This window comes from Cetorhinus maximus, chromosome 29 (genome assembly GCF_964194155.1).
Source record: "Cetorhinus maximus chromosome 29, sCetMax3.hap1.1, whole genome shotgun sequence".
NCBI lineage: Eukaryota > Metazoa > Chordata > Chondrichthyes > Lamniformes > Cetorhinidae > Cetorhinus > Cetorhinus maximus.
The window spans coordinates 12,957,326-12,980,452 of record NC_135907.1 but is presented as its reverse complement, the minus strand read 5'-3'; the positions used below and the strand labels follow the sequence as shown (position 1 = coordinate 12,980,452).

General features: G+C 49.2%; 1 protein-coding gene across 2 annotated transcripts in view; it reads right to left on the bottom strand.

Moving 5' to 3' along the window:
• The window catches only part of LOC144669267 (caspase recruitment domain-containing protein 11-like), a 111,643-nt gene extending 88,805 nt beyond the window's left edge, over positions 1 to 22,838 (bottom strand). The window contains exons 1-2 of one of the 2 annotated variants that reach the window (XR_013573652.1): positions 22,601 to 22,838; positions 4,018 to 4,242 (exon numbers count right to left, since the gene is read on the bottom strand). Coding sequence is in view for 1 of the 2 variants with exons in the window: in XM_078531593.1 (XP_078387719.1) it covers positions 4,018 to 4,228 (211 nt within the window). In the remaining variant the exon portion in view is untranslated. The remainder of the gene's footprint in view (positions 1 to 4,017; positions 4,243 to 22,600) is intronic. The other variant, XM_078531593.1, reaches the window with a different exon arrangement.
• Positions 22,839 to 23,127: the final 289 nt, after the last annotated feature.

The following is a 23,127-nucleotide window of genomic DNA, read 5'->3' as shown; positions in this document are numbered from 1 at the left end:
TCTACTTTGGTGGTTCGGGTATTCTTTTGATAACATCCTTGTTAAGCATCTTGGGTGTTTTTCTGTGTTAAGGGCGGGGGGGGGGCTATGTAAATGCAAGTTGTTGTTGTGCGCTTTGTAAATGCTCCATAAACTTTAGCTCACTACAGGTACAGGCCAATCCATATTCCAACAAAGTTTCTACCTCTCTCTGTTTGGTACCAGAGGGACAGAAGGAGACCATTCAGTCCCTAAGCCTGTTCCGCCATTTAATTAGGTCATGGGCTGGATTTTACAGGGAGCTGTTGTTTCCAACCAGACTGTTAAGAAGTCAGAGGTGAACTTGCTCACCACAGTGACAGCTACTTCTCAGCAAATTAACTCTAAGAGGGAGCACCGTTAATTGTTTCAAGGTGAGGCCTCCACACCAATCTTGGGAGGAAGTCCCGCCTTAGAGAGCTGTTGGCCAATCCGATGGCCAGCAACTCTGTAGTCCTAGCAACGCCAGGCTGGTGTGGTGACCGCTGCTGGGACTGGAGGCACTCTCGACAAAGAGGAGTCCGGGCTCCAGGGTAAGTCCAGGGTATCACTGGGGCCAGGCGTGCTTGAGAGGCCGGGCTGGTGGGGGCAAGGGTAAAGGAGGAAGGACGACTTTGTGGGGAGGGGGGAGGCCTCCAATGGGCCCAGGGGACCCACAAAAGAGGGCTTCCCTCCTTGCCTAACACCAACCCGCATAGCCGGGCAACCCGCTTAGCAAGGGGCCTCAGTCTACAGCGGGCAAAATAGCAGAGTTGGGGAGTTGGCGGGGGTGGGGGCGCGCGAGATGAAGCCCCAAGTGGCCAATGCTCAGCTTAAGTGCATCAATGGGCCTAAAGATGGGCCCGACACCTCCACTAGCCACCCCGCCCTGTAAAATTTGAGTCAGCCCGGGGGGGCACGCAGCCAGGTGGCGAGCAGGTCGCAAGCTGATTGTACGAGCTTCCCCCACCACCTCCACCACGCCCCTCCCACCTCAACCCCCGCCTTGAAACCCACCAGTGGGGAGGGTATCAAATCCAGTTCATAAACTGATTTGTACCTTAAGCCCATTGACCTGTTTTGGTTCCACAGCCCTTAACGTCCTTACTTAAAAAAAAACAATTCCTGTTGTGGAAAAGGTCGGGATATTCCTGACCAGGTTAAATTATTCCAGCCCCGCCCGTGGCCGGGATTGTCCAGTCCTGCCGAGAGCCAATGGGCTTTTGGCTGGGCCTCCGAGTCTCCCCTGGTGGATCTCACCACCGCGGGACTGGAAATTCCCGGCCCTCGTCTGCCCAACCCTCATAATTTAACCCCTTTGGCCTCAGGATTATTCCAGTGAACTTGTGAAGAATTTAAGTTGCACAATGGCCATTTGTCCAACTGATATATGCATCGGAAAGACTGAGAGACATAGGAATGTACATCAAGAGGCTGGGCGCCAAGAGAGAAGCCACTTTATATTTTTGTAAAATCTAAGAATGTGTTTATCAAAAGAAATATTTGATGATGTTCTCTGATAGCCCGGTGGTTAAGGTTACTGCCTGGTTGTGGTGGTGAACTGAGAATTCCCAGGTTAAATTATCCTTGGTCAGTTAATTTGGGCAGTTAATGTTGAGGGGTCAATGGTAGAGAATGCTGCGGTCAGTGTCATTCACAGATAGGCGAGTTTCTCGGTCACTTGGGGTCAGTAATAGGGGAGTTCTGTGGTCAGTAGGGGTCAGTATTTTGGGAGTTTAGTGGTCAGTCAGGGTCAGTGATAGGGGAGTTCTGTGGTCAGTAGGGGTCAGTTATTTGGGAGTTTAGTGGTCAGTCAGGGTCAGTGATAGGAGAGTTCTGTGGTCAGTAGCAGTCAGTATTTTGGGAGTTGTGGTCAGTAGGGGACAGTGATAGGGGAGTTCAGTGGTCAGTAGGGGGTCAGTGATGGGGAGTTCAGTGGTTAGTTGGGGTCAGTATCTTGGGAGTTCAGTGGTCAGTCGGGGATCAGTGATAGGGGAGTTCGGTGGTCAGTAGGGGTCAGTATTTTGGGAGTTTAGTGGTCAGTATGCAGTCTATTTTGGGAATTCAGTGGTCAGTAGGGGTCAGTATTTTGGGAGTTCAGTGGTCAGTAGGGGGTCATTATTTTAAGAGTTCTGTGGTCACTTGGGTTCAATGATTGGTGAGTTCAGTGACCAGTAGGGGTCAGTACTTTGGGAGGTCAGTGGTCAGTAGCAGGGTCAGTGATAGGGGAATTCAGTGGTCAGTAGGGGTAAGTATTTGGGAAGTTCAGTGGTTACCTGGGGGCCAGTAACAGGGGAGTTCAGTGGTCAGTAGGAGTCAATATTTTGGGAGTTCAGTGGCCACTTGGTCAGTATTGGGGGAGTTCTATGCTCAGTTTCTAATGCATTGGTTTAAAGATTAATTGTGGATGAAATCATTGTGTTGATAGGGTTGGCTTAACCCAGTCATCAACAGGATCTGAATTTTAGTGGCTTAATCTTTAAAGGATTGTTGACCAATGTTTATGTTTTGTTACCATGAGAGTCAGATTCCTGCACTCAGTTCCTGAAATCACGTGCCCACACTGATTAAAATAAAATATTCAACAATCACCAGTGGTGCAGAGAGAGAATTTTAAAAAGCGACTGATTTTAATCAGAGGCACTGAAGAATTTACAAGAAAGACTAACAAGGATGATACCAGCATCAAGTGTTTGTAACTGTCAGGAAGGGGTGAACAGGCTGGGACTCTTTTCTCTAGAAAAAGAGAAGACTGAGCGGGGGCCCAAAAGAGACCTTTAAAATTATGATGGCTTTTTGATTATGGTAGCCGTAGAGAAATATTTCCAATTTTTGGGCAGCCCAACACTAGAGATCATAACTATAAAATAGTCATTAATATATCCAATCAGGGATTCGGGAGGAACTTCTTAAGAGAGTGTGGGAATGTGGAACTCAGTACCGCGTGAAGCGGTTGAGATGAATAATGTAGATGCATTTAAGGACAGAAGGCAACGAGTAATAGAATCGCGAGTAGACCACGTGCCCCATCGAGCCTGCTCCACCATTCAATATGATCATGGCTGATCTTGGGCTTCAACTCCATTTTCCCGCCCGCTCCCCATATCCCTTGGGTTCCCCGAGAGACCAAAAATCTGTCTATCCCAGCCTCAAGTTTGTTCAGCGATGGAGCATTCACAACCCCCTGGGACAGAGAAGTCCAAAAGGTTCAAAGATTCAAGGAGAAGCCAGGGAAACAGGCGAAGGAGAAAGGAACAGAAAGCTGTGTGCAGATAGGGTGACCTGAAGCAGGGCAGGGGGGAGGTTCGAGTGGAATGTAACCAACCAGCATGGGTGTGATGGGTTGAATGGCCTGTTTCTGTGCTGAGTTGTTCTTTGTCATTCAGTCATTTGCTGTATCGTTGGTTTTGAAAAGGGTACAGTATGTTTCTGTCTGTTTTATGGTAACAGCTCAACACTTTATGCAACACATGGCTCATCCAGGGTTCTGTTCACACTGCAGGCATTGACTTGAAACACTGGAGGAGTCAGGTTCCAGGGACATTGTCCTCCTGAGTCCCAGCCCAGGAATATTCCAGTTCTTTCCCACTGGGTGCTGGGTGCTGGCTCCCATCAATCCCACGTCTCTGATCCCATCCACCCATGAATTCGACAACCGCCTGTGGACACCGGTTGGTATTTATACAGGGCACCTGATGGATGTGTTATATTAGAAAGGGGGAGAGACAGAAGCGACAGGATTTGAGAGGTGGGTAGAGGAAGGCGAAGGTGGGCAGAGGTAGCAAATCCTATGGGAGAATTCAGAGATGGGAGGTATAATGGTGGAAAGGTTGACAGAGGAGGGAGAGTGGGAAAGAAGCAGTGTTTGGTCCAGGGGGTGCTCCTACTTCAACAGTTGGAAAATGGCCATCCTAAAGAGGGATGCTGCGAAGGTTGCCCTCTGTGCATGGTGCAACCCAGGGGCATTGAAAGGGGCGAGAGGAGGCAACTTATGAGAGAAAGAGAGTTAAGATAGCTGACTTGCACGAGCCCTTCTGGAGATCAGCAGGTGCGAGCGCAGGACCTCATCCTCGTCCTCCTCATCGATGACCTTGCACTGCCGTAGGTAGGCTGTCAGCTTGCTGGGATTGATGGATCTTGTTAGGATGTGGCGCTTGCTTTCAATTTTCTCCCACAGCTGCTCCTGCCCTGCATACTCCTCCTCTGGAGGCTGACCATGGTCACTCTCCATCGTCTTCCTTATAGCTGGAAAAAGACAGTTTCAGTTACGAACTTACCACGGATACACTATGAGAAACAACTTGCGTTTATATTGCACCTTGGACATGGTAGAGCCTCCCAAGGAGGGCGAGCATACAAATTTGGTTCTATGACTAAGCAGCATGAGGAAGTATAAGGACGTGTAGTGACCAAGAGCTGAGTCGCAGAGGCGGGGTTTAAGGACTGGCGTAAAGGGGAGAGTCAGAGAGGTGAAAGATTTAGGGAGACAATGCTCGAGCTTTGATCCATACCAGCTGAAGGTAGGGTCACCAACGGCAGAGTAACGAAAATCAGGGTTGTGCAAGAGACCACAACTGGAGGGACGCAAAGATCCCAATGGGTTGGGGGAGATTACAGAGAAAGGGTTTGTAGTAAGCCAAAAAAAAAAAAAGCCCGGTAGGTGGCAGGCTTGACCCAGTGTGTGCATTGAGTCAACTGGTTCTGCCTTGGTTAGCGTTCGGAGTGTTACAATACATTGGAGAAGGCAAAAGTGGGTGAGAATTCTACTTTCTGATGGTTACCCATTGATCTAATGGCTTGTGTGGGTTTTTAGTCAGGGCATTGCTGACTATGATGCTCCTTTATGTTTGGTGGTACTCAGTTCACACGTTACTCCCCTGACTGATACCCTGGGCAGAATTTTGCCATCGGCGAGCAGGGGGCGGGACCCGCTCGCCCGACAGGCGGAACATTCTGCGCCCCCCCCCAGGTCGTCAATCCGCTAATTATTCAATTCATCTCAGTGTGGCAGATGGCCTGAGGAATAATATCAACTGGGGCTTTTCAGAATTTGTCCTTGGGAGCTTGTGTTGCTGGGCAGCCTCTCTTGTCCATCCTTTGTGCCCTGATCACACCCGGGCTGGGCTCACATGGAGGCCAGATCAATAGGCTGGGCAGGTTCCCTTGCTGAAGGCCAATAGTGAACAAGTTGGATATTTACAGTGAAACGGCACCTCTCAGGAGGCAAATTTGTATGAACTCAATCCCATAACTTGCCTTGCAGGAATTTGAATTTACAACCTCAAAACTGAGAGTCCAGAATTACCACAACTGCTGAGCAATTCAGCTTCACAAAGTGCTGTTCAGTAATTCCAATGGAGCATGTGTGTGTCTCTGTGAATGATTCTGTGTATCTGTGCACATGTGTGTGTGTGTCCATCAGTCTGTGCAACTGCGTCTATACCCAGAGGACTTGATGGAGTTTAGAAGGATGAGGGGGAATCTGGTTGAAACTTACAGAATACTGAAAGGCCTGGATAGAGTGGACGTGGGGAAGATGTTTCTATTAGTAGGAGAGACTAGGACCCGAGGGCACAGCCTCAGAGTAAAGGGAAGACCTTTTAGAACAGAGATGAGGAGAAACCTCTTTAGCCAGAGAGTGGTGAATCTATGGAATTCATTGCCACAGAAGGCTGTGGAGGCCAGGTCATTGAGTGTATTTAAGACCGAGATAGATAGGTTCTTGATTGGTAAGGGGATCAAAGGTTACGGGGAGAAGGCGGGAGAATGGGGTTGAGAAACTTATCAGCCATGATTGAATGGCAGAGCAGACTCGATGGGCCGAATGGCCTAATTTCTGCTCCTATGTCTTATGGTCTTATGGTCTGTGTGTGCGTATGTGCATATGTATGTTTACCTGTGTTTGTGTCTGTTTGTGTGTGTGCATGCACATACGTGTGTGTGTCTGTGTTTGTATGTGTATGTGTTTGTATGTGTGTGTACGTGTGTATGTAATTATCTGTGTGTGTACCTCTGTGTGTGTGTGTGTGTGTGTGTGTGTATATCTATGTGTGGCTGTGTGTGTGTGTGCATGCGTATGTGTGTGTTTCTGTGTACATGTGCACATCTGTGCCTCTATGGGCTGAATTTCCCCCCCGTTGGGGGGTAAGTTGATGGGCGGGCGCGTACGGGCGTGCTTCCGATCGGAGGCGCGGTGCCATTTTACTTTGGCGGGTCAATTAAGGCACACCCAGCGTGATGTCCGCACAGAAGCGCTATGTGCTCCCTATGCGGGCAGGGGGGGAATCCCAAAATCGAGAGTGTGCTCTTTCACACATGTGCACGAAAGAGCGCACTCATCTCCCTGAGGCTAAGTGCTGCCTCAGGGAGATCAGATGTACATGTGAAAAAGACAAAAATAGAAGAATAAAATTTCCCTTACGTGTCCCCTCATGTGACAATGTCGCCCTCCCCACCGCTCGCAGACGCGTAAAATTCTGCCCTATGTGTCTGTGTCCACGTATGTGTGATTGAAAGGTTAGAGAGATGAGGAGAAATCTTTTCACCCAGAGGGTTGTTGGGGGGGGTGGGGGTCTGGAACTCACTGCCTGAAAAGCAGAAACCCTTAAATCATGTAAAAGGTGTCTGGATATGAACCTCAAGTGCCGTAACCTGCAGGGCAATGGACCAAACGCTGGCAAATGGGATTAGGCCGGGTGACTTGTTTCTCAGCCGGCAGAGACACGATGGGCCAAATGGCCACTTTCTGTGCAGTAGATTCGATGATTCTGTGTGTGTGCATGTGTGTACGTATCTGTCATGAAGCTATTGCTTATTGTCCTGCTATGCGCTGCCTGTGCGAGCAAGGGCGGGTGCGAAAGAGGGCACAGATCTCCCTGAGGCAAAGTGCTGCCTCAGGGAGATCGGCTCAGGTTCGAAGCATTAAATAAAGATGAGAAAAAAATTTCGCTGCCATGTCCCCTCCCTCATGTGACACTGTCACATGAGCTGGGACATGCCCGTAACTTTTATTTTAAAACATTCCCAAATTTTTAAACCCCTCATGAAACCTCATCCCGCTCATGGTTGAGGTTTCATGTTTTTTCAGAAGCCCGCCAAGGGCTCCCGGCCTGCCCGCCAGCCTTAAGGTTGGACGGGCAGGTCCATTAATGATTTCAATTACTTTTTTAACAGCCTTAATAGGCCATGGACAGGTTGGCGGGCGCGCCCACCGACCTGAGAATGTAAATGATGCGGGGTGACATTGGGATACCCACCCGACGTCACCTCATGTCATTTTACATTTCGGCGAGCGGGCCTCGCCCACTCGCCCACTGTTAGATGCGGCCCTGCATGTGGACTATCGAAAGGCGAACGCGGTGACAAAAGTGGATTCATATCCCATACCACGGTTGGAAGGTTGCATTGAGAAAGTGGGACAATCGAAACATATCGCAAAGATTGGCTTACCAAAAGGGTATTGGCAGGGTTCCGTTGCCAGAGAGGTCAAAGGAGATATCAGCTTTCCTGACACCAAGTGGATTATATCAGCTTAAAGTCATGCCATTTGGTATGAAGAATGCACCTGTGACATTTCAAAGGCTGACAAACTAATCGAGGGTCTAAGCAATTGCGCTGTTTATATTGATGGTCTAATCGTTTTCAGTCAGAGTGGGAGGAGCATTTACAGCATCTGGGAGAATTACTTACTCGACTACAAGAAGCTAATTTGGTGATGAACTTGGCGAGAAGTGAATTTGCAAAAGCGCAAGTTACGTATCTAGGCCACACTTGCAGGCTGAACCTCTATTTTAAAAGAAAAATATTTTCCAATAATAGTACACACATTAATAGTTTCATGTACCTCGTGTGTGTGTGTGTGTGTCTGTATGTATATCTATGTGTGGCGGTGTGTGTGTGTGCATGCACATATGTATGTGTGTGTATCCAAATGAGCGTGTGTGTGTCTGTGTTTGTATGTATGTGTGTTTGTATGTGTGTGTACGTGTGTACGTAATTATCTGTGTGTGTACCTCTGTGTGTGTGTGTGTGTGTGTGTGTGTGTGTACGTACGTGTGTATGTAATTATCTGTGTGTGTACCTCTGTGTGTGTGTGTGTGTGTGTGTATATCTCTGTGTGGCTGTTTGTGTGTGTGCAATGCGTATGTGTGTGTTTCTGTGTACATGTGCACATCTGTGCCTCTATGGGCTGAATTTCCGCCCCCCCCGCCGTTGTGGGGGTAAGTTGATGGACAGGCACGTACGGGCGTGCTTCCGATCAGAGGTGCGGCGCCATTTTACATTGGTGGGCCAATTAAGGCACACCCAGCGTGATGTCCGCACAGTATCTGTGTATCTCTGCGTGTGTACCTGTGTGTTTGGATGTGCCTGTGTGCGTGCTCGCAAATGACTGAGGTGATGCCAGGATGGCTTTTGCCTGTTATGTCACATAGTCAAACAAGCAGCCGACGCCCATTCTCAAAAACATGCAGGTTATCTTTGTAGACGATATCAAAAAATGTTGCCCCAGGCAAGATATTGAATAAAGCAGGAGTGGCGCAGAAAGATTTCCATCAACAATAATTTACATTGACAGCACACATTTAACATCCAAACAGGCGCTAAGGTGCCTCTTACGCGTAAATCGAAAAGAAATGGAGAAAGGGGTTAAGAAAAAGTGGACGATGGGACCAACTGGCCAGTCAAATTGCTCGATGTTGGAAGATGGAGAAGTGGAGAGATGAAGGTCCGGAGGGACGGACTCCAAAGGCCAAGGTGGCTGGGGGCTTGGTCATCCATGATAGGAAAAAGGGAGGCGAAAGGCCAAAGGGCAAGGACCTAAAGGTGTGACAGATTGAGAGAATGTTTCCAAGATTGGGTGGGGTAAGATCGTGGGAGAATTTAACGGTGAGGATTAAGGTTTTAAACCTGGTATGTTTGAGGGGTGGGAGCCAGTGTAGTTCAACGAGGATGGGGATGGTGCAAAGCCAGTCCAGTGGGGGACCTGGGCAATGGAGCTTGCAGAGTGTGAAATTGAGAGGCCGGATAAAGAGGGCATTAGAAAAATCAAGTTCTGAGGTGACAAGAGCATGGATATAGGTCTCCACCGAGAGAGCTGAGGAATGGGGGAACTGGGGGAGATGGTGTAGCGATATTGTCACTGGGCTAGGGATCCAGCGACCCAGGTTAATGCAGCTGGTGGAATTTAAATCCAATGAATAAAATCTGGAATTGAAATCTGGTCTCAGTGACGGTGATGACCATCAAACTATCATTGATTGTCGTAAAAAAAAACCCATCTGGTTCACTCATATCCTTCAGGGAAGGAAATCTGACATCCTTACCCGGCCTGGCCTACACCTGACTCCAGGCCCACAGCCATGCTGCCCTCTGAAATGGCCTAGCAAGCCGCATGAGGGTAACTAGGGATGGGCAGCAAATGCCAGCAATGCCTACATACCATGAAAGAATAAAGAAAAATGAAGGGGGGGGTTGCGAACTATCGCAAAGGTGGAAGTGGGCAGTCTTCAGGGACAGGGCCAGAAAATGCGGCAGGCCATTCAAAAGTCCATTGCCCTCGGCAGAACTGGAAGATTCCGCCGGCGGGGGGGGTGGGGTGGGGGGGGGGGGCGGAAGATTCTGGCCACAGTTTCATAATCCCCGTTGAGACCAAGGCCGAGATATTTTTGCTCCCCCAGCTGGTGTCGCAGAATTGGGAAATCTCCCGGCTCGCCACACCCACCTCGGGTAAAAGTGCCCCAAACGGTGGGGTCTTTGTTTTGGGGAGGCGGGTGTGGGGGCAGAGTCAGGCCCACCACCCCTCAGATGCAGAACGGAGCTAGCCACAGGGGCTGCCAGGCGTCGGGGCAGGCTGTTTAAAAGGCTTGCCTCGGTTCTCTGGGGCTTCATCCCAGTTGCTTTGTAAAATATCAGGCTCTCTAGGCCTCATCCCTCACCCTCCCACCCACACGTGCCAACCCATGCTCCTACTCACCCTCCATGGCGCCTTACAGACCCTATGCCATCTTAATGCCAACTCATGCCAACCCATGCCCTTCTCCCTCACATCCTCCATGCCAACTCACTCAGTATCCACCATCCACGTTGAGATAAAATAAAGATCTAAATATCTATCCCAGACTTCGCTATATAAAAAAACTCTCATTCAAGAAAGCCCATTCAATACCTTTAAATCTCCACAAGTACTTATTTCCTTATAAAAACAAACATTTGTATTCATAACACCACAAAGACAGCTAATCCTTTAATAACCTCTTTGAGCTGTCAATCAAGCTGTGAACTAACAGCCCTCACTGTGATAATGAAAGGTTATGGAAGCAGTCAAGCATTAATACTGCTATATTGATATCACTTAGGGTGATGTCAACAAACAGCTATTGAAACTGCAAGCACAGACTTTTTCCAATTCACAGACACAGGAAGATTGTTTTTATTTACAACCTCTAAAGGGCAGGCTATTTAAATAACTTGACGCTTGACAATTTGACAGAGCTTATCCACCCTTTATGAGCATTTACATCGCTGCTAAAAAATTCATAACACAGGCACAACGAGGCCATCGCTCCAGCAAATATGGGGTCTGTTTGACCTCACCACTGAGTTCAAATGGCCCTGCTAGGTTCAGACTCCCCACCTGTATGTCACGTCTCACCCCATTTCCCTACTGGTGAAAAAGGGATTTGTCACAAATGTGGGTGGGACTTCCGGAATCGGGTTCCCAGTACCATTTTGATACCGTGTGGAGTCTCCACGGCTCTGTGAAAATCTAAGCCCAACAATCTAAAAGAACTGACTTGCCTAGTCACCCCCAACAGATGAAGCCGATGGGCAAAGATTTCGCTTTTTATATCTTTTAATTTAACAATCAAAACAGAATCAACATAAATGAATAGGCAAATTGTATTCAATAGAAACTATAAGTTACATTTAAGTAGCTGATACAACAAAGGGAGATTTCACGGACTTACTGGAAGCCCCCTTAGCACAAATAGCACCGCGTTCAGCTACATTCCAAAACTATCTTCATCAGGTAGAGTTCATTTCCTTTCCTTCACACAGGACTTAGGCAGCAAATTGCTTCTAATAGTGCTTTACTCCATCTGAGTTCCAGAGATAAGGGCATCATCAAAAAAGGCACAATTCTGCAGAATCTCCTCAACTCGGTTCATGACACTCTTCAGGCTTCAGTCTTTGCCACCGGCCCAGATAACTTCTCCTGCCAGCCTTCTTTGACCACCTGCTGAAACCTGGCCTCTGAGAGCCGCGTGTGTTTTACGGCCAATCAGCTTTCGTTTCCTTAGCAAGCTGAAGGCATAGTCTGATTCCCCAAAAGCCAGGAATACAAATTCACAACCCCTTTTCCCAGAGAACTGGAGTTACGATTTCTTATTCAGTTAGGGACTGTCCCAAAATATACAGGCCTTAAAAAAAAAGTGCAGGCAACAGCTCACGTACACTTCCTTCCTCTTTGCAAACAGGTTTCATCACAATAGAATCTGGAAGAGACCATTCAGCTCCTCAAGCCTATTGCATCACTCAATCAGAGTTTTTTTTTTATTCATTCATAGGATGTGAGTGTCGCTGGCTGGGTCAGCATTTATTGCCCGTCCCTAGTTGCCCTTGAGAAGGTGGTGGTGAGCCGCCTTCTTGAACCGCTGCAGTCCGTGTGGTGTAGGTACACCCACAGTGCTGTTAGGGAGGGAGTTCCAGGATCTTGACCCAGTGACAGTGAAGGAGTGGCGATATATTCCCAAGTCAGGACGCTTGGTGGTGGTACAAACTTGCAGGTGGTGGTGTTCCCATCTATCTGCTGCCCTTGTCCTTTTAGATGGTAGTGGTCATGGGTTTGGAAGGTGCTGTTGAAGGAACCTTGGTGAATTCCTGCAGTGCATCTTGTAGATGGTACACACTGCTGCTAATGTGCATCAGTGGTGGAGGGAGTGAATGTTTGTGGATGGGGTGCCAGTCAAGCAGGCTGCTTTGTCCTGGATGGTGTTGAGCTTCTTGAGTGTTGTGGGAGCTGCACTCATCCAGGCAAGTGGGGAGTATTCCATCACACTCCTGACTTGTGCCTTGTAGATGGTGGACAGGCTTTGGGGAGTCAGGAGATGAGTTACTGGTCGCAGGATTCCTAGCCTCTGACCTGCTCTTGTAGCCACAGTATTTATATCACTAGCCCAGTCCAGTTTCTGGGTAACCCCCAGGGTGTGGGGGGATTCAGTGATGGTATGGCTAATCAATACCTTAATTCCATCTTCCCACTTTGGTTTTGTAACGCCTAATAAACGTACATAACAAAAATCTATCAACTCAGTTTTTAAATTTTCAATTGGCTCCCTCTGCGGGGGAGAAATCCAAAGACTAACAACCCTCTGAGAGAAGAAATTCCTCATCTCCAGCTTAAATGGAGACCCCTTATTTTTAAACTCTTCCCCCTAGTTCTAGACTTCCCCACTTGAAGAAACCTCTTCTCAGTATCTACCCTGTCAAGCCCTCTCAGAATCTTACATGTTTCAGTAAGATCACACCTCATTCTTCCAAACTCCAATGGGTATAGACCCAAACCTAGACCTGGGTATAGACCTCAACCTTTCCTCATAAGACAACCCTTTCATCCCAGGAATCGGCCGAGTGAACTTTCTCTGAACTGCTTCCAATGCAAGTATGTCCTTCCTTAAGTAAGGAGGCCAAAAATGTACACAGCACTCCAGGTGCAGTCTCACTGTTTATAATCCAATATATTCAACACCTTTCTGGGACTTTGGGAGACTCAGAGTCTTTGTGAACTCAGAGACTGCTGCCATTGCCTCCAAGTGTAAATATCTTGCACCTCTTCCCTCAGTTAAACAATCTAAACCTTCCTTTGTTCTCTAACAATAAAACCACCCAGGCTTACTGTCAGGCAGACTTCAGAACAGGTCACACCACCCCCTTCATTTACACCAAAATTAAAGCTACAGTCCCTATGATCTTATAATCCGCATAATTGCAATAGGATTGCATCTGTTTGCAAGTAACATCTACATCTTTCAGAGCAGATTCAGTAAAGAATCCCCTTGAATACCATTGGTTTGCAATTGTTCATGGAGCAGTGGAGGTGAATAGCATAGTCACTTTCAAGGGGAAAGCTATATAAACACATGGGGGAGAATTTTCTGCTCATCAGGGGGTGGGAAGGGGTTGGACGGGAGCGGGCGCGGGCAGGCGCGCAGCCGATAGCCACCAATGATCAGCTGCGCGCCGCCATTTTACATGAGCGGGCCAATTAAGACCCACCCAGCGTGACGCGCACCCGGAAGCGCTGAGCGTTCCCTGCGCGGGTGAGGGGGAGGAAGCTGAGTCGGGGCCTGCGCTCTTTAGTGCATGCGTGCGAAAGAGCGCAGAAATCTCCCTGAGGCACGAAGCTGCCTCAGGGAGATTAGTTTGATTTCAAAAAATTTTAATAAAGATAAAAAAAATTTAAGACATCTCCCCTCATGTGACAGTGTCACATGAGCTGGGACATGTCAATGAATTTTGTTGAAAAATTTTATTAAACTTTAAAAACCTTCATTAAACCTCATTCCGCCTGTGGATGAGGTTTCATGATAAATGCGAAGGCCGCCTGGGCTCTTCACCTGCCCCCGTCGCCAACCTTAAGGTTGGCGGGCAGCTCAGTTAAGTATTTTGGAGGAACAGCACCTCATCTTCCGACTAGACACTTTACAGCCTCCCAGACTGAATATTGAGTTCAACAATTTCAGATCATGAACTCTCTCCTCCATCCCCACCCCCTTTCCGATCCCCCTTTTTCCAATAATTTATAATTTTTTTACAAATATATTTTTCTTTTCCCTCCTATTTTTAAATTTATTTCAATCTATTGTTTCATCTCCACCTTTTAGCCCTTTTCAATCCCTTCCCCCCACCCCACCCACACTAGGGCCATCTGCCACTAGCTTGTCCTGCTTGCTACCCTTAATGTCCCCATTAGCACATCCTTTAGATAATATCACCACCGTCAACACCCCTTTGTCCTTTTGTCTATGACATCTTTGGCAATCTCTTCTTTGCCTCCACCTATCACTGGCCCTCTATCCAGCTCTACCTGTCCCACCCCCCTCAACCAGCTTATATTTCATCTCATTTCTTTACGTCTTAGTTCTGATGAAGAGTCATACGGACTCAACGTCAACTGTATCCCTCTCCGCAGATGCTGTCAGACCTGCTGAGTTTTTCCAGGTATTTTTGTTTTTGTTCTAGATTTCCAGCATCCGCAGTATTTTGCTTTTATCTAAGTATTTTAATTGATATCTAAATGGCCTTTGACAATTCGGCAGGTGCGCAGATGAATCCGGTGCCCACCCACCAAACTGAGGATCTGAATGACGCATGGGTGATGTTGGGGCGCACATTCGATGTCACCGCGCGTCATGTTACACGTCGGCGAGTGGGGCCCACTCCCGCTTGCCGACCTGAAGATCCTGGCCATGAGGGAGAAAGGAATAGAAGGATATGTTGAAGGGATTCGATGAAGAAGGATAGTTGGAGTTCATGTGGACGTAAACACCAGCACAGACCAGTTGGGCTGAATGGCCTGCATCTGTGCTGTAGAATCTGTGGGCAGGGTTTTCCTGCAGGCTTGAGGATCCTGACATCAGGCTCAAATGGGGGTGAGAGGTCACACCCGCACTGTGTGGGAAACAGTAACTCACTTGTGATTTTATCCAAATTGGCCAATTGGCCAAATTAGTCAGAGGGTGGGCTTTCCATCCAATTTAGGATCGTGGGTGGGCTTCCAAAGTTGGAGGGCCAATAGGAGACCTTCCATCTTGAAATCAGCAGCAGGGTGCAGGTAGGTCAGAGAGCAAGAGGATGCCTCTATTTTGGGATATGCCCTCTCTCCAACTTTAAATTAAAGAAATAGAGTCAGCAAGCTGGACGCCATTTTGTGGGGTTGGCGGGAGGCAGGGGACTCCACACGGCAGCCTGCAGCTGTTGCTGAACTCAGGCAGGCAGGGAGGGCCTCTAAACCTGCCTGGAAGGCTGCCTCTCCCCACCACCTACCCCCACCTGACCCCTGGTCTTTCACCTATGGGCAGCTAAACAGTCCCCCACCACCTGCAGGGACCTAGAGGTAGACTGGAAAATCCCAGTCGGCCTCCTTCAATAGGCCTGGTAAATTCCAGTCAGCCTCCTTCAATAGGCCTGGAAAATCCCAGTCGGCCTCCTTCAATAGGCCTGGAAAATTCCAGTCGGCCCCCTTCAATAGGCCTGGAAAATCCCAGTCGGCCTCCTTCAATAGGCCTGGAAAATTCCAGTCGGCCCCCTTCAATAGGCCTGGAAAATCCCAGTCGGCCTTCTTCAACAGGCCTGGAAAATCCCAGTCGGCCTTCTTTAATAGGCCTCAATAGGCCTGTAATTACTTTAATTGACCCCCCCCCCCCCCCCCCCAACCCCACCACCACCTCCGCACCGCCCCCAATCCTGCCTCTGGGAAAATGGCCTAGGGGCAGGATGGAGTCAGGGAAGCAGCACACAGGCCAGTCACGTGACACCCTGCATCTGCTCACCTCCATCCCCAGTGGGGGCTAAAAATGCGGCGCTGTAATTCTATGTAACCATCCCAATGATTCATGAAGTACTCCGACTACAGGTAGGCAATTTTTATCAAATACTTATTGAACAACTTCCTCATCGACAGGTGAGCCTGCAGGTTGAATCTAGTCACGGCAGATATGATGATCCACTCCAGATGTTCTATTACACAATGCTCAGGTATTTGAGCTCATTTCCAGTCCAATTGAAAGGACTGTATTCAGCAGAACTGCCTTGATATAGAGACGATTCCTCTCGTGGGCGAGGTCAGAACTAGGGGCCAAAAAAAATCACTGAATAACTCCAATCAAAAGTTCAAGAGAAACTTCTTCACCCAGAAACTGTTTAGAATGTGGAACTTGTTGCTACAAGGAGTAGTTGAGGCCAATGGCATAAACACCTTTAACAGGAGGCTAGCTAAACGCAAAATACTGCTGATGCTGGAAATCGGAAATAGAAGCGGAAAATGCTAGAAAAAACTCAACAGGTCTGGCAGCATATCTGTGGAGACAGAAACAGAGTTAACGTTTTGAGTCTGTATTACTCTTCTTCGGAGCTGGTTAGTGGGATAGAGTTATAGAAGGATACATTGAGAAGGTTTGGAACATAGGAGTGGGCTATTCGGCCCTTCGAGCCTGCTCCACCATTCAATAAGATCATGACTGATCTGGTTGTGGTCTCAGCTCAACTTTTCTGTCTGCCCCCCACCCCCCATAACCCTTGACTCTGTTCTTTATTCGTTCATGCGATGTGGGCATCACTGCCTAGGCCAGCATTTATTACCCATTCCCATTTAAGAGTCAACCCACATTACTGTGGGCCTGGAATCACCTGTAGGCCAGACCAGGTATGGACAGCGTGGTGAGATTTGAACCCAGGTCCCCAGAGCATTACCCTGGGTCTCTGGAACACAAGTCCAGGGACAATGCCACTATTGTCTCATGAGCTTGAGGAAGGGGCAGTAGATGCAGCGACCCTCACAAGAGAGGAGGAAGCAAGTCAATGAGGCGGGGGGGGGGTGGCAAAAGAGAGCCGGCCCTGCATCAGAGCCATGTAAAATTCAAAGATCCTTAGGGCTTTTCTTTTCAGTTGTTCACAGGATGTGGGCGTCGCTGGCTGGGCCAGCATTTGTTGCCCATCCCTAATTGCCCTTGAGAAGGTGGTGGTGAGCTGCCTTCTCGAACCACTGCAGTCCCTATGCTGTAGGTACACCTGCAGTGCTGTTAAGGAGGGAAATCCAGGATTCTGACCCAGCGACAATGAGGGAACGGTGATGTATTTCCAAGTCAATATGGTGTGTGGCTTGGAGAGGAACTTCCAGGTGCTGGTGTTCCCATGTGTCTGCTGCCCTTGTCCTTCTAGATGGTAGAGGTTGTGGGTTTGGAAGGTGCTGTCGAAGGAGATTTGGTGAGTTGCTGCAGTGCATCTTGTAGATGGTACACACTGCTGGCACTGTGCGTCGCAGACTGCAGGGCTGGGCAGGTGGGGAGAAAAGTGGCAAATGGAGTTCAATCCTGAGAAGTGTGAGATAATGCATTTGGGGAGGACAAACAAGACAAGAGAAAACACAATAAATGGTAGGGTACTGAGAAGTGTAGAGTAACAGAGGGGCCTTGGAGGTAGGGTTGCCAACCCTCCAGGATTGGCCTGGAGTCTCCAGGAATTGAAGATCAATCTCTAGGACACTGCTGTGTGTGCAACCCTGGAGAAAATCATCAGGACATTGTGTTTTTGTCATTTGCTTTGAACATTTCTCTTTACCAGATGTAAAACTATTGGAAATGGGCGAAAAAAAAGGCTGTTTGGCTTTTGACAGTCAAGCATCATCCAATTGGATGATGAGTCTTTTTGCTGTCCAATTGGTGTAGGAAAGCAGTGAAGACACAAGGATGGGTGTGTTGGCCGACTAATGGCTGGAGCGCGGGGGCAGGTCATGGGATGAAACCTCCAGGAATACATTTAATCACAGTTGGCAACCCTACTTGGAGTGTGTGTGTCCAAACATCCCTGAAGATAGCAGGACAGGTAGATAAGGTGGTCAAGAAGGCTTATGAGATACTTTCCTTTACTGGCCACGGCATCGAAGATAAGAGCTGGGGGCTTGTGCTCGGACCAAGGCCTGGGAAAGGGGGAGTGTGAAAGGTGCAAAACACCGGGGCCTGTGCCTTCAGAGGGGCCCAGGCTCAACTCACAACCTTTGCCTCTCCTGGCAGCACCGCCCCTCCCCATCTCAAGGTGCTGGCACACGCCTTGTGTGCGTACGCGCGGTTACAAAGGCACAACAAGTTTTGCCCCCTGCAGCCCCTCTCACACAAAACAACCGCCACCGAAGCAGTTCTTCTCTTTACCACTTTCCCTTCACACTCTAAAGCAGCACTTTTCTAAAATATTTAACTGCTCCGCTTTTTTGTTGCTGTTTCCCCTTCACTCCCTGCCAGGTTGTTGTGAGGTGATGGGAAGTGTTGCAGAGTAGCCCAGCTTGCTCCTTGTGGGGGGTGGGGGGGTTGTTCTTAGGCCCACTCCGCATACCCGCCTCCCAGAGTCACCCTCGACCCTGTTACGGCCGCTGTCCCCGGGTCAGGCCCGTCCGACACATCCCGCCACGCGCTGCTCCATGCCGCGCTGTGCCGTAGCTAAACGCCCGGGCGGCAGACCTGCTGCCTTACCCCGCACCCCCCACCCCCCCCCGGCCTGTCGAGCTGGTGACCGGCAATGGGGATGGAGCCGGGCAGGAGCCGACCATCTTTGGCGCGCCCCCTCCCTGCCCCTGCGAGACCCACCATCGTCCCTGGGGAGCGTCCGCCACACAATGGGAGTGCAAGAGGCCGACGCCCTCCTGGCCTTGCCCCCCACACCCCCCCCAACCCCCCCCCCCAACCCCCACGAACACCGGAAAGCTGCTGCTGCAACTGGAATTTCTCTCCTCTTCCATCCAGATCCCGGTGGTCAGCATCATGCGCAAGGAATATCCCAGGCAGTCGAAGGCCAGGAATCCAATGCTTTGAATGCAACACTGGAAATCCGATCACTTCCAAAACAGAGGGAGCTGGACAAATGCCTGAACGGGATCAAATGTTGCAGGAAAGAGCAAGGGAGAGTGGGGCTTAATTGGACAGCCCTTTCAATCAGCCAACACAGTAACAATGGGCCAAGTGGCCTCCTTCTGTGCTTATCACCCTATGATCCAGGACTCCTCCAAGTCTGGAGCTCCCAGCAGGCGTGCCACTCCAGGACAGTTCCAGCTCTCAAGGTCCGATTGTCCTGCAGCCAGAGGCTGTGTGAGTTCGGCCATTTGTTTTGACCTGATAATGTAGGTCCACCCTCAGCTACGCTCTCACCCTCCCACACAGATAGCAGCCCACTCAAGGCCCACAGCACCCAAAGCACATCGCAAAGGTGCTAGATGGAAGACAGCCCTGGAAGAAGGCAACACAATGTAACAGGCACTGACAGTTCATGAGAGTGCAGTAAAGCCAATTCCTGACAATGATACAAGACACTGATTGTAAGGAAGTGGTATGGATAATCTGAATAATTATGAGTAAAAGTTCAGAGATACAGAGGCATTCTTTGTCAAGCCATGACCCAAGTATTTCTGGTTATATTTCCCAGAGGTAATACAGTTGTTCAGTTGCATTACTTGGATTTGAAGTTGATGCTGTGTTTATGTTACCTGTTGGACTCTTAAATCTTACTTTTATGTGCAAGTGTGTTCTGCATGAGTTTTAAATAGAAGCAACTTTACATTTACAACCTTACAAGGTGCCTTTCACAATTTCATAAAAGTGCTTTTTAGTGCCTGAAGTATTTTTGTAGTCAATGTTGTCATGTAGGGAGTCCTGACACCCAATTTGTTGCCCTTAGCAAGATTCACCAACGGAAAGGACCAGATCCTGGGGGGGTGAAATTGGACTTTTGGGTTCCAAGAGCTCCCTTCAAGTTCCAAAATGGAGCTAACAGCACATGCACACTCACCCAATCCCGATACAAGGTGTGCCGGGTACACCTCGGATTTAATTTTCACCTCGGCGTGCGGGTGCACGCCCGGCACACATGAGCGTGAGACAGCGCGCGATGATGTCGGGCAGCCCACCCCCCATTTTTTCAATAAATAGTCAAGGGTCGATTGAGCTCAGATAACACGCTGCTCAGGGCGGTGTGGGCAGGGCAGGTGGCAGTGGGCAAGCAGCCTTTTGTAGAGTCATAAAGACAGGAAGGGAAGGGCGTGAACAGCATTGGAGGGGTGCCCTTTGCCCATCAGGGGGCAATTCCCCCACCGCCTGCCCCCCCAAACACACACACTCTTTGTTCCTTCTCACCTGGCCTCCAAAACATACCCCCCGCCAATCCACCCCCCAAGGCTGCCTGACCCCTCCCCATCCAAGACCCCCCGACTTACCTGTGTCCGGGCACCATAGCTACCTCCTTGGTGGGACTGCTGCCCGTTACTCAGTTCTGGTGCTGCTGGGGCTGTTAGAGTTGCCGGCCAATCAAGATTGTTCCAGCAGCTCTTGACGGCAGGACTCCACCCACCCACCCCCCACCCCCCCCCCCACCCCCCACCCCCTCCACTAAGGGGCAGAAGTCCCATTTAGCCCACCGGTGGCACATTACGGCTGTGGGGCGGGCCCCTTTATGGTGCGTCAGCTACTGGCTTACTCTTGCAACAGGGGGAACAAACAATATTTGCAACACCCCACCCCCCTTCACAAATTCAGGTGGTAAAACTCAGACACAGCACCTCAGACGCTGAAGATAGATCTTGACCAACAAACACCGGGAGGAAAGGTGTAATCTGGGGTAGCATGCCTGCGCCCGAGGCATTTTCATGCCAGCAGATGATGATTCATCCTGGTCACCTTTGGCTAGAACCTGAACTGGACCAGCCATACTGTGGCTACAAGAGCAGGTCAGAGGCTGGGAATTCTGCAGCAAGTAACTCACCTCCTGACCCCCCCAAAGCCTGTCCACCACCTACAAGGCACAAGTCAGGAGTGTGATGGAATGCGCCCCACTTGCCTGGATGAGTGCAGCTCCCACAACACTCAAGAAGCTCGACACCATCCAGGACAAAGCAGCCCGCTTGATTGGCACCCCATCCACAAACACTCACTCCCTTCACCACCAACGCACATTGGCAGCAGTGTGTACCATCTACAAGATGCACTGCAGCAACTCACCAAGGCTCCTTTGACAGCACCTTCCAAACCTACAACCACTACCATCTAGAAGGACAAGGGCAGCAGACACATGGGAACACCACCACCTGGAGGTTCCCCTCCAAGTCACTCACCATCCTGACTTAGAAATATATCGGCCGTTCCTTCACTGTCACTGGGTCAAAATCCTAGAACTCCCTCCCTAACAGCACAGTGGGTGTACCTACACCACATGGACTGCAGCGGCTCAAGAAGGCAGCTCACCGCCACCTTCTCAAGAAACCCGACACCATCCAGGACAAAGCAGCCCTCTCGATTGGCAGCCCATCCACAAACCATTCACTCCCTCCGCAAGAGTAAAATACTGCAGTGCCTGGAATCCTGAAAGCAGGGCAGATAAGGCTGGGCATGCTCAGCACACCTGGCAGGGCTGGAGGCTACGGAAAGAAACAAGAGTCAACAAGAGTTTCAGGTGAATGACCTTTAAAAGTCATCGATCTCAAACATTAACTGTTTCTCTTTCCACAGTGACTGCCAGAACTGCTGAGTGTTTGCAGCATTTTCTGTCTTTGTTGCAGAACTAAACACTTACATGTGAGCTCTGCCCACTCACATAGGTGATGTACTGTGCATTCACACAAGCTCTGCCCATTTTATCACACTATGTAGGGAGGTGTTTGTATCAATGTAGATTTTCCTCTCCAAGTTACACACTATCCCGATTTGGAACGATATCACCATGTCAAGATCCAGGAACTCCCTCCCTGACAGCGCTGTGGGTGCACCTACCCCACACGGACTGCAGCGGTTCAAGGAGGCAGCTCACCCCACCACCTTCTCAAGGGGCAATTAGGGATGGGCAATAAACGCTGGCCCGGCCAGTGACATCTACATCCAGCGAATGAATGAAAATAAATCTGCCCTGTTTCTGTTATGCACCTGTTCAAACTTTTTTGTCGCAGTTAGACAGAACCGAATGGCTTGCTTGGCCGTCTCAGAATCAACCAGATTGCTGTGGGCCTGGAGTCACATATACAGGCCAGGCCAGGTAAGGACGGCAGATTTAATTCCCTAAAGGATGTTAATGAGGTAGGTGAAATTTACAACGACCTGGTAACTTGATGATGACAGGTTTTTAATCAGTCGGGGAATCGAGAGTTATGGGGAAAAAGCAGGAGCGTGGTGTTGGGGGTTATCAGGTCAGCCACGATCTCATTGAATGGCGGAGCAGACGCGATGGGCCGAATGGCCTACCTCCGCCCCTATGTCTCACGGTCTTACTGATATGGGCTTTGTCTTAAACTTAAAATCCCCCAGTAGCTATGGTGGGATTTTTTTTCTGTACGACTGGTCTGGTAACAGAACCAGCTTGCCACCATAGCCGACCTGTGGGAGTTGTGTCTTGATAAAAAAAATAACTATACGCCTTTAAATAGGAACCAGATGGTGCTCGTACACAACCTGTACAATATACTTACAAACAACATGTACTGCCTTATAAAGGAATGATAACAGGAGCTGTACTCATTTACTTCATTACAGTACTTGGAATGGATAATTCCTGACGAGACAAACACATCACATTGTCTCTTATCTTCCTCTGTGTTTACGTAGCTTCCCCACCTTTTTGAAATCCTGTGCTGAGTAATACACTGTGAATTGTTCCATTGCGTTGCAAGCTTTCATTAGGCAGGTGGTGGCACATTCCTATAGACCACACACACACACACACACACACAAACACACACTCCCCTGGACGTCTTATGGAAAATCTGCCCCCACAGCTAACCCCACCAGGGAATCCCAAGCAGAAGCCTCAGGATGAAACAGCGTTGGAAAAACGTTTTTTCTTGGCCTCTCTAACTTACCATTCGTGCGTCCGGAGAACTCGAGAAACAGCTTCTGCCTTGAAACCAGGGAAAACGTGGAGCGAGAGGCCAGGGGAGTTTTTAATCCACTGGTCAGATGAAGACAAGGGTAAACAGCAAGGGTTAAGTGAGGGTGGATGGTTGCTGCGACCCTGCCTTTTCCCTTTCTGGAGAGCCTGCACAGATGAACTGGGTGTGAATGGTTGAAGAGCTCCTCATTCAGTCTGCAGCCAACCTTTGTGCTTCAGAATGTTCAGCTGGTTATTTAGATATTTAGAGGTGTGTCCCAGCCTTCATTGTCAAGTGAAGACCTCCCACTTCCGAAAGGGAACATTCCCAGTTTAAAATAGAGACTCAGGGTAATGAACAGGATGCAGCATCAGGATTAGACACTCCGGGATAGGATCAGGAATATAGGTCCAGGATTATAGACTCGGGATAAACTCAGGACGACAGATTATGCATTGATTTAGTGCCTCAGGCTCCCTAGTGAGCCCAAGATTATAGGCTTGGCATCGAGTCAAAAC